The following is a 12,869-nucleotide window of genomic DNA, read 5'->3' as shown; positions in this document are numbered from 1 at the left end:
GATTTTTTAAAAAAAAACAGAAACACAACTTAAAGGGACATTCTCAAGGGGAAAGAACTGGATATGGTAGTATGCATTGCAATGTCTTGAGATTAAATAACATTTCAACTGACCCTGCCAATCCATGCTATAAATTCACATTTTCTGGCAACCAAAATACTAGGGGGAAAACATATGGGAACAATCAAATGTCTGGTACTCTTTGCTGCCATGAAAAAGCAAAAGAAAATCTCACTCATTTCAGCAATTTTAAATGCTAATTTTTATTTACTGCTAAATGTGCAAAGGACATCAATACTGTGCAGGAAAATGGTTACATAAATCCAACATTAAACAACAGCACATGGGATAAATCTAAAGCAGAGCATCATGTGCCTTCAGAACTGATTAATATCATAGAACACAACTCAGATCAGACAATTCTTAAGAAACCTGAAGAGCACTCTCACTTAATATTTAGCTAGTTACCCAGAAGCAAATGCTCTTGGTTTTGTTGTTTCATTTTCTAGGAAAAAGTAGTTTTTCCAATTTTGCATGGTTTAATATTATGTGTAACATTGGAACCAAGGCAATAGTTCGTAAGATTTACTCCCTTTATCAATTGGTACCATCAGCTAATACAAAGTTGACAAGCTGGCTGACCGGAAAACAGCTGAATACAATGAAATATGCTCAAATATGGGGCTAGTTGTACATTCATCTCTATGCCCTTATTCACAACCCAAAGAAATATTCCTTTATTTTAAAGTACTATTTTAAATCAAAAGATAAAATAATCTTAAAGACAGATATAACAGTAACCACTCTAACCACTCTAAATCACTTAAACACTAACATAAAACACTTCTTAAAAACCAAACAACAAGAAAAATGGCAGTGCAAGAACACGTCATACTGCTGAATCTTACATATTCTGAGGTACACAATGAGAAGGTGAGGGAGGTGAAGCAATATAGGCAAGTGGCCCAGGACTCATAGCACCATGAATTTGAGAATCAACATATGCTGCACTGACTGGATGCCAGTGGGCAACACAGGGATAATCTGGCACAACAGGAAGGCAGGAATCAAAACCTGGCAAAGGTCGCTGCCCACAGGGATCTGACATCACTGGATAATAGAATGCTCCATGAGGGACAGATGCAGGGTCAGCATTTGGAAAAGTACCTGAAACAAAGAAAGCATACAGTACACTTCATATACAAAGATTCATTAACATCAACATAAATGGATGTTCTTACAGGTAAAAATGAAATTTAGCATTAACTCCAAGAAAGATCATAGCAATTGCAGCAGGAGTACTTTAGATATGAACATTAGTGACTGAAACAGGCTACTAAAAGATAGTATGAAAATTTTCTAACTAAAAAAATTAAATATAGGAAGATGGCGTAAGAGTAGGACGCAGAGATCACCTTCCTCCCCACAAATACATCAGAAATACATCTACACCAGTGGGAGGGAGATGTGAAGGAACAAAGGTTTCCACACACTAGGAAGCCCCTTCGCGGGTGGAGACTGCGGGTGGCGGAGAGGGAAGTTTCGGAGCCGCGGAGGAGAGCGCAGCAACAGGAGTGCGGAGGGTAAAGCGGAGAGATTTCCGCACAGAGGATCGGTGCCGACCAGCACTCACAAGCCCGAGAGGCTTGTCTGCTCACCCGCCGGGGTGGGCGGGGCTGGGAGCTGAGGCTTGGGCTTCGGTCGGAGCACTGGGAGAGGACTGGGGTTGGCGAGGTGAACAGAGCCTGCAGGGGGTTAGTGCGCCACGGCTGGCCGGGAGGGAGTCCGGGGAAAAGTCTGGACCTGCGGAAGAGGCAAGAGACATTTTCTTCCCTGTTTGTTTCCTGGTGCGTGAGGAGAGGGGATTAAGAGCGCTGCTTAAAGGACCTCCAGAGACGGGCGCGAGCCGATGCTATCAGCGCGGACCGCAGAGACGGGCAAGAGACGCTAAGACCGCTGCTGTAGCCACCAAGCCTGTGTGCGAGCACAGGTCACGATACACACCTGCCTTCCCGGGAGCCTGTGCAGCCCGCCACTGCCAGGATCCCATGATCCAGGGACAACTTCTCCGGGAGAACGCACGGTGCGCCTCAGGCTGGTGCAACGTCATGCCGGCCTCTGCCGACGAAGGCTCACCCTGCACTCCATGCCCCTCTCACCCCCACGGCCGGAGCAAGCCAGAGACCCCAAATCAGCGGTTCCTTTAACCCCGTCCTGTCTGAGCGAAGAACAGACGCCCTCCAGCGACCTACACGCAGAGGCGGGGCCAAATCCAAAGCTAAGCCCCGGGAGCTGTGCGAACAAAGAAGAGAAAGGGAAATCTTGCCCAGCAGCCTCAGGAGCAGCTGATTAAATCTCCACAATCAACCTGATGTACCCTGCATCTGCGGAACACCTGAATAGACAACGAATCATCCCATATTGAGGAGATGGACGTTGAGAGCAACATATATTATTTTTCCCCTTTTCCACATTTTGTGAGTATGTGTATGCTTCTGTGTGAGATTTTGTCTGTAGAGCTTTCCTTTCACCATCTGTCCTAGGGTTCTGTCCATCGTTTTTTTGGTGTTTTGTTTTACTTTAAAAATTGTTTTTCCTTAATAATTATTTTTTATTTTAATAACTATTTTATCTTACTTTATCTTATCCTCTCTTTCTTTCTACTTTTTCTACCTTTTATTCTGAGCCGTGTGGATGAAAGGCTCTTGGTGCTGCAGCCAGGAGTCAGTGCTGTGCCTCTGACGTGGGAGAGCCAACATCAGGACACTGGTCCACAAGAGACCTCCCAGCTCCACGTACTAACAAACGGCAAAAATCTCCCAGAGATCTCCATCTCAACACCAACACCCAGCTTCACTCAACGACCAGCAAGCTACAGTGCGGGACACCCTATGCCAAAAAACTAGCAACACAGGAACACAACCCCACCCATTAGCAGAGAGGCTGCCTAAAATCATAAGTCCACAGACACCCCAAAACACACCACCAGACGGGGACCTGCCACCAGAAAGACAAGCTCCAGCCTCATCCACCAGAACACAGGCACCAGTCCCCTCCACCAGGAAGCCTACACAACCCACTGAACCAACCTTAGCCACTGGGGACAGACACCAAAAAAAAAACGGGAACTATGAACCTGCAGCCTGCAAAAAGGAGACCCCAAACACAGTAAGATAAGCAAAATGAGAAGACAGAAAAACACTCAGCAGATGAAGGAGCAAGATAAAAACCCATCAGACCTAACAAATGAAGAGGAAATAGGCAGTCTACCTGAAAAAGAATTCAGAATAATGATAGTAAAGAAGATACAAATTCTTGGAAACAGAATAGGGAAAATGCAAGAAACATTTAACAAGGACCTAGAAGAACTAAAGAGGAAACAAGTAACGATGAACAACACAATAAACAAAATTAAAAGTACTCTAGAAGGGATCAATAGCAGAATAACTGAGGCAAAAGAACGGATAAGTGACCTGGAAGATAAAATAGTGGAAATAACTACTGCAGAGCAGGATAAAGAAAAAAGAATGAAAAGAACTGAGGACAGTCTCAGAGACCTCTGGGACAACATTAAACACACCAACATTCGAAGTACAGGGGTCCCAGAAAAAAGAAAAAGAAATGGCCTGAGAAAATATTTGAAGAGATTATAGTTGAAAACTTCCCTAATATGGGAGAGGAAATAGTTAATCAAGTCCAGGAAGCACAGAGAGTCCCATACAGGATAAATCCAAGGAGAAACACACCAAGACACATATTAATCAAACTATCAAAAATTAAATACAAAGAACACATATTAAAAGCACCAAGGGAAAAACAACAAATAACACACAAGGAAATCCCCATAAGGTTAACACCTGATCTTTCAGCAGAAACTCCGCAAGCCAGAAGGGAGTGGCAGGACATATTTAAAGTGATGAAGGAGAAAAACCTACAACCAAGACTACTCTACCCAGCAAGGATCTCATTTAGATTTGATGGAGAAAGTAAAACCTCTGCAGACAAGGAAAAGCTGAGAGAGTTCAGCACCACCAAACCAGCTTTACAACAAACGCTAAAGGAACTTCTCTAGGCAAGAAACACAAGAGAAGGAAAAGACCTACAATAACAAACTCAAAACAATTAAGAAAATGGGAATAGGAACATACATATCGATGATTACCTTAAATGTAAATGGATTAAATGCACCCACCAAAAGACACAGACTGGCTGAACGGATACAAAAACAAGACCCATATATATGCTGTCTACAAGAGACCACTGCAGACCTAGGGACACATACAGACTGAAAGCGAGGTGATAGAAAAAGATATTCCATGCAAATGGAAATCAAAAGAAAGCTGGAGTATCAATTCTCATATCAGACAAAATAGACTTTAAAATAAAGACTATTACAAGAGACAAAGAAGGACACTACATAATGATCAAGGGATCAATCCAAGAAGATGATGTAACAATTGTAAATATTTATGCACCCAACATAGGAGCACCTCAATACATAAGGCAAATACTAACAGCCATAAAAGGGGAAATCGACAGTAACACATTCATAGTGGGGGACTTTAACACCCCACCTTCACCAATGGACAGATCATCCAAAATGAAAATAAATAAGGAAACACAAGCTTTAAATGATACATTAAACAAGATGGACTTAATTGATATTTATAGGACATTCCATCCAAAACAACAGAATACACATTTTTCTCAAGTGCTCATGGAATATTCTCCAGGATAGATCATATCTTGGGTCACAAATCAAGCCTTGGTAAATTTAAGAAAACTGAAATTGTATCAAGTTTCTTTTCCGACCACAATGCTATGAGACTAGATATCAATTACAGGAAAAGATCTGTAAAAAATACAAACACGTGGAGGCTAAAAAATACACTACTTAATAACGAAGTGATCAAAGAAGAAATCAAAGAAGAAAAAAAAAAAATACCGAGAAACAAATGACAATGGAGACACGACAACCCAAAACCTATGGGATGCAGCAAAAGCAGTTCTAAGAGGGAAGTTTAGAGCAATATAATCCTACCTTAGGAAAAAGGAGACATCTCGAATAAACAACCTAACCTTGCACCTAAAGCAATTAGAGAAAGAAGAACAAAAAACCCCCGAAGTTAGCAGAAGGAAGGAAATCATAAAAATCAGATCAGAAATAAATGAAAAAGAAATGAAGAAAACGATAGCAAACATCAATAAAACTAAAAGCTGGTTCTTTGAGAAGATAAACAAAATTGATAAACCATTAGCCAGACTCATCAAGAAAAAAAGGGAGAAGACGCAAATCAACAGAATTAGAAACGAAAAAGGAGAAGTAACAACTGACACTGCAGAAATGCAAAAGATCATGAGACATTACTACAAGCAACTCTATGCCAATAAAATGGACAACCTGGAAGAAATGGACATCTTCTTAGAAATGCACAACCCGCCAAGACTGAATCAGGAAGAAATACAAACTATGAACAGACCAATCGTAAGTAATGAAATTGAAACTGTGATTAAAGATCTTGCAACAGGGCTTCCCTGGTGGCGCAGTGGTTGAGAGTCCGCCTGCCGATGCAGGGGACACGGGTTCGTGCCCCGGTCCGGGGAGATCCCACATGCCATGGAGCGACTGGGCCCGTGAGCCATGACCACTGAGCCTGTGCGTCCGGAGCCTGTGCTCCACAACGGGAGAGGCCACAACAGTGAGAGGCCCACGTACCGCAAAAAAAAAAAAAAAAATCTTGCAACAAACAAAAGCCCAGGACCAGATGGCTTCACAGGCGAACTCTATCAAACATTTAGAGCACAGCTAAAACCTATACTTCTCAAGCTTTTCCAAAATATAGCAGAGGGAGGAACACTCCCAAACTCATTCTACGGGACCACCGTCACGTTGATACCAAAACCAGGTAAGGAATGTCGCAAAGAAAGAAAACTACAGGCCAATATCACTGATGAACATAGATGCAAAAGTCCTCAACAAAATACTACCAAACAGAATCCAACAGCACATTAAAACGATCATACACCATGATCAAGTGGGGTTTATTCCAGGAATGCAAGGATTCTTCAATATACACAAATCAATCAGCGTGATACACCATATTAACAAATTGAAGGAGAAAAAACATATGATCAACTCAATAGATGCAGAGAAAGCTTTTGACAAAATTCAACACCCCTTTACAATAAAAACCCTCCAGAAAGTAGGCATACAGGGAACTTTCCTCAACATAATAAAGGCCATATATGACAAACCCACAGCCAACATCGTCCTCAATGGTGAAAAACTGTAAGCATTTCCACTAACATCAGGAACAAGACAAGGTTGCCCACTCTCACCACTCTTATTCAACATAGTTTTGGAAGCTTTAGCCACAGCAATCAGAGAAGAAACAGAAATAAAAGGAATCCAAATGGGAAAAGAAGAAGTAAAGCTGTCACTGTTTGCAGATGACATGATACCATACATAGAGAATCCTAAAGATGCTACCAGAAAACTACTAGAGCTAATCAATGAATTTGGTAAAGTAGCAGGATACAAAATTAATGCACAGAAATCTCTGGCATTCCTATATACTAATGATGAAAAATCTGAAAGTGAAATCAAGAAAACACTCCCATTTACCATTGCAACAAAAAGAATAAAATATCTAGGAATAAACCTACCTAAGGAGATGAAAGACCTGTATGCAGAAAATTATAAGACACTGATGAAAGAAATTAAAGATGATACAAATAGATGGAGAGATATACCATGTTCTTGGATGGGAAGAATCAACATTGTGAAAATGACTCTACTACCCAAAGCAATCTACAGATTCAATGCAATCCCTATCAAACTACCACTGGCATTTTTCACAGAACTGGAACAAAAATTTCGCAATTTGTATGGAAAAACAAAAGACCCCGAATAGCCAAAGCAATCTTGAGAACGAAAAAAGGAGCTGGAGGAATCAGGCTCCCTGACTTCAGACTATACTACAAAGCTACAGTAATCAAGGCAGTATGGTACGGGCACAAAAACAGAAAGATAGATCAATGGTACAGGACAGAAAGCCCAGAGATAAACCCACGCACATATGGACACCTTATCTTTGATAAAGGAGGCAGGAATGTACAGTGGAGAAAGGACAGCCTCTTCAATAAATGGTGCTGGGAAAACTGGACAGGTACATGTAAAAGTATGAGATTAGATCACTCCCTAACACCATACACAAAATAAGCTCAATATGGATTAAAGACCTAAATGTAAGGCCAGAAACTATCAAACTCTTAGAAGAAAACGTAGGAAGAACACTCTATGACATAAATCACAGCAAGATCCTTTCTGACCCACCTCCTAGAGTAATGGAAATAAAAACAAAAATAAACAAATGGGACCTAATGAAACTTCAAAGCTTTTGCACAGCAAAGGAAACCATAACCAAGACCAAAAGACAACCCTCAGAATGGGAGAAAACATTTGCAAATGAAGCAACTGACAAAGGATTAATCTCCAAAATTTACAAGCAGCTCATGCAGCTCAATAACAAAAAAACAAACAACCCCATCCAAAAATGAGCAGAAGACCTAAACAGACATTTCTCCAAAGAAGATATACAGACTGCCAACAAACACATGAAGGAATGCTCAACATCATTAATCATTAGGGAAATGCAAATCAAAACTACAATGAGATATCATCTCACACCAGTCAGAATGGCCATCATCAAAAAATCTAGAAACAATAAATGCTGGAGAGGGTGTGGAGAAATGGGAACACTCTTGCACTGCTGGTGGGAATGTGAATTGGTTCAGCCACTATGGAGAACAGTATGGAGGTTCCTTAAAATACTACAAATAGAATTACCATATGACCCAGCAATCCCACTACTGGGCATATACCCTGAGAAAACCAAAATTCAAAAAGAGTCATGTACCAAAATGTTCATTGCAGCTCTATTTACAATAGCCCGGAGATGGAAACAACCTAAGTGTCCATCATCGGATGAATGGATTAAGAAGATATGGCACATATATACAATGGAATATTACTCAGCCATAAAAAGAAACGAACCTGAGCTATTTGTAATGAGGTGGATAGACCTAGAGTCTTTCATACAGAGTGAAGTAAGTCAGAAAGAGAAAGACAAATACTGTATGCTAACACATATATATGGAATTTAAGAAAAAAAAATGTCATGAAGAACCTAGGGGTAAGACAGGAATAAAGACACAGACCTACTACAGAATGGACTTGAGGTTATGGGGAGGAGGAAGGGCAAGCTGTGACAAAGTGAGAGAGAGGCATGGACATATATACACTACCAAACGTAAGGTAGATAGCTAGTGGGAAGCAGCCGCATAGCACAGGGAGATCAGCTCGGTGCTTTGTGACCGCCTGGAGGGGTGGGACAGGGAGGGTGGGAGGGAGGGAGACGTAAGAGGGAACAGATATGGGAAAATATGTATATGCATAACTGATCCACTTTGTATAAGTGATTCACTTTGTTATAAAGCAGAAACTAACACACCACTGTAAAGCAATTATACTCCAATAAAGATGTAAAAAAAAAAACCTAAGGAGACAAAAGATCTGTATGCAGAAAATTATAAGACACTGATGAAAGAAATTAAAGATGATACAAATAGATGGAGAGATATACCATGTTCTTGGATTGGATGAATCAACATTGTGAAAATGACTCTACTACCCAAAGCAATCAACAGATTCAATGCAATCCCTATCAAACTACCACTGGAATTTTTCACAGAACTAGAACAAAAAATTTCACAATTTGTATGGAAAAACAAAAGACCCAGAATAGCCAAAGCAATCTTGAGAACGAAAAACAGAGCTGGAGGAATCAGGCTCCCTAACTTCAGACTATACTACAAAGCTACAGTAATCAAGGCAGTATGGTACTGGCAAAAACACAGAAATATAGATCAATGGAACAAGACAGAAAGCCCAGAGATAAACCCACGCACATATGGCCGCCTTTTTTTTTTTTTTTTTTTTTTTTTTTTGCGGTATACGGGCCTCTCACTGTTGTGGCCTCTCCCGTTGCGGAGCAAAGGCTCTGGACGCGCAGGCTCAGTGGCCATGGCTCACGGGCCCAGCCGCTCCGCGGCATGTGGGATCTTCCCAGACCAGGGCACGAACCCATATCTCCTGCATCGGCAGGCGGACTCTCAACAACTGCGCCACCAGGGAAGCCCTGGTCACATTATCTTTGATAAAGGAGGCAGGAATGTACAGTGGAGAAAGGTCAGCCTCTTCAATAAGTGGTGCTGGGAAAACTGGACAGGTACATGTAAAAGTATGAGATTAGATCACTCCCTAACACCATACACAAAAATAAGCTCAAAATGGATCAAAGACCTAAATATAAGGCCAGAAACTATCAAACTTTTTGAGGAAAACAGAGGCAGAAGACTCTGTGACATAAATCACAGCAGGATCCTTTATGACCCACCTCCTAGAGAAATGGAAATAAAAACAAAAATAAACAAATGGGACCTAATGAAACTTCAAAGCTTTTGCACAGCAAAGGAAACCATAAACAAGACCAAAAGACAACCCTCAGAATGGGAGAAAATATCTGCAAATGAAGCAACTGACAAAGGATTAATCTCCAAAATATAAAAGCAGCTCATGCAGCTCAGTATCAAGAAAACAAACAACCCAATCCAAAAATGGGCAGAAGACCTAAACAGACATTTATCCAAAGAAGATATACAGACTGCCAACAAACACATGAAAGACTGCTCAACATCATTAATCATTAGAGAAATGCAAATCAAAACTACAATGAGATATCATCTCACACCAGTCAGAATGGCCATCATCAAAAAATCTAGAAACAATAAATGCTGGAGAGGGTGTGCAGGAAAGGGAACCCTCTTGCACTGTTGGTGGGAATGTAAATCGATACAGCCACTATGGAGAACAGTATGGAGGTTCCTCAAAAAACTAAAAATAGAACTACCATACGACCCAGCAATCCCACTACTGGGTATACACCCTGAGAAAACCATAATTCAAAATGAGTCATGTACCACAATGTTCACTGCAGCTCTATTTACAATAGCTAGGACATGCAAGCAACCTAAGTGTCCATCAACAGATGAATGGATAAAGAAGATGTGGCACATATATACAATGGAATATTACTCAGCCATAAAAAGAAACGATATTGAGTTATTTGTAATGAGGTGGATGGACCTAGAGTCTGTCATACAGAGTGAAGTCAGTCAGAAAGAGAAAGACAAATACCGTATGCTAACACATATATATGGAATCTAAGAAAAAAAAAAGGTCATGAAGAACCTAGGGGCAAGACGGGAATAAAGACACAGACCTACTAGAGAATGGACTTGAGGATATGGGGAGGGGGAAGCGTAAGCTGGGACAAAGTGCGAGAGTGGCATGGACATATATACACTACCAAACGTAAGGTAGATATCTAGTGGAAAGCAGCCGCATAGCACAGGGAGATCAGCTCGGTGCTTTGTGACCACCTAGAGGGGTAGGATAGGGAGGGTGGGAGGGAGGGAGACGCAAGAGGGAAGAGATATGGGAACATATGTATATGTATAACTGATTCACTTTGTTATAAAGCAGAAACTAACACACCATTGTAAAGCAATTATACTCCAATACAGATGTTAAAAAAAAAAGTAAAAAAGAAAAATTAAATATATAAATGTATGTACAATGTGTCAAATGTATTCTACCTGGAGACAGCTATCTTCCTGGGATGATTTAGATATCAACAGACTACACTAAGAAACGTTCTCTAGAGTCATTCTTGTCATTTCAGGTCTTATAAGAGTTCGTCACAATTACGCTGTCAAATAGTTTTCCAGTATAACACACACCATCCAAATAACCATTTTGTATTATTTTAGCAATTAAAAATTCAGGTGTTTTTACAGTCTGGTCTATACTTGAAGGCAAAACTCTGAAGACCATCCCAAAAGACCAAATTTTTAAGTGTCATCTCTTGAATGTCATGAACATGCTAGCATCACTTAAAATTTACAGCACTTTCACTACCATGCACCAGTTTCAATGGAAATAAATAGATGCTCTTCTGACATTATAGTAACTATATAAATATTTTAAAAAAGGAGTCCCTCATTACTTGGGATAACTTACGTTCGTTTTGTGAAGTAAAGACTGGCACTGTCTCATGTTTACTACAATAAAAATAGTTCTATAAAAGGTACATGGAACAAAAATGTAATAAAGGTTGATACTTTAATTTTTATTATCATGGGCCACATCACACCACCACATGAAGAATAAGACTCTATAGTGCTAATATTCTAAAACTATTAATACTCTTTAAGAAAAGGGAGGAGAGAAAGAAAATTCACATTCCTCACATGCACCAGAACAGTATACTTATACATATAAGGTTTCATATAGTTCTTATAACAACACTGGAAAATCATAATATACATTATTTCCCACTTTACACAAAATCAGGCTTAGGGAGGTTAAGTAACTTAGCCAAAATCACAACCATCAAGTAGCAGTTGCTGGAATGGAAAACAGATTTGGTTAGGTTAGTCCACATCGTTTCTTCTTCCTCCTGCTGATTCTAAGAAGGGAAGTCCAAAGATCCTACTCTAAATCCTTGAAAATGCCTCCCCATCTATATTATACTGTGAACTCATAGACAAAGCAACCATCCTTATGGTCTGGCACAGAGGTCTCAAACTTTTTGGTCTCAGGATCCCTTTACACTCTTAAAAATTGAGGATCCCAAATAGCTTTTGTTTATGTGGGTTCTATCTATCAATATTTACATTAGGAATTAATCTAAGTTAAAAATATTATCTCATGTAAAAATAAACCCATTATGTTAAACTCATTTTCCATAAAAATTTGTATTTTCCAAAACAAAAAATTGTGAGACCAGTGGCATTTACACTTGTGCAATCTCTAATGTATGGCTTAAGAGAAGACAGCTGGATTCTCATATCCGCTCCTGTATTTTATCTATTATGATACATTTAGTTTGAAATATATGAAGAAAATCTGGCTTCATACAGATATGTAGCTGGAAAAGAGAGAAGTCTTAATAATTAGGCTTTTCAGATAATTGTAGATATTCTTTGATGCTATACCACAACTAGGTGAGTGGTAATTTCTTAGAGGTCAGTAGCAATGTGGACTTCTCATACTTTGTTAACATTAAAATCCATTGTTTTATCTTGCATCTTGGATAGATATTTTACTAAATCATGCACAGGTAAGATTATACATTGGTAATTGGGAAAATATTATTTCACTGAGTTATACAGATCTACCAAACGTTGACACATTTCATTATCCAATGTAAAACACCACATTCATTAATAGCCCCCCACCATCTATTTTATTAGAAGAGTTAATGAAGTATTGGAAGCTGTCAAGCTCATGGTGGTAGACAAAAATTAGAATTTTGGATAACATGTATTTGAGTGCTGGAATTTTTATCTTTGACAAAAAATACTATCCGTTGCTTTTCTCGAAGTGATAAGGCTTAGGTGTTCATTTGAGAAAATGTCTGCCGGATCCCCAAGTCTGAATAACCATAGTCTGTCTATCACTCTTTCAAGTAAAAATAGTGTTCCATGAAAAGTCAGCTCGTTTAGCTCGAAACTCAAGCTTACAACCCTTTTCTTTAAAGTTAATCACTATACGTCAGTATGCAGAGAGCTTTATGAATACTTCCTATTTTGTCATACAGAATACTAGGTACAATTATTCAAAGAATAAAAATTTAGTAAAATAAGAATGTCTTTGATCAAACACAAAATAAATAAAACTGGCATTTTTATATCATGAGTGTGAAGACACTAAGTACTAGCACAGTTTGGTGCCCCTGCCTTGA

At 39.6% G+C, this 12,869-nt stretch overlaps 1 protein-coding gene across 1 annotated transcript in view; it reads right to left on the bottom strand.

The window, feature by feature from the left end:
• Positions 1-904: 904 nt before the first annotated feature.
• LOC136142227 (UDP-N-acetylglucosamine transferase subunit ALG13-like) overlaps positions 905-12,869 on the bottom strand; it is a 57,875-nt gene continuing 45,910 nt past the window's right edge. The window contains 1 exon segment of the mRNA XM_065900245.1: positions 905-1,167. Within this exon segment, the coding sequence (XP_065756317.1) occupies positions 905-1,167 (263 nt within the window).

This window comes from Phocoena phocoena, chromosome X (genome assembly GCF_963924675.1).
Source record: "Phocoena phocoena chromosome X, mPhoPho1.1, whole genome shotgun sequence".
Classification (NCBI taxonomy): domain Eukaryota; kingdom Metazoa; phylum Chordata; class Mammalia; order Artiodactyla; family Phocoenidae; genus Phocoena; species Phocoena phocoena.
Note: the sequence above shows the minus strand (reverse complement) of the source record. Positions and strands in the feature narration are given on the sequence as shown.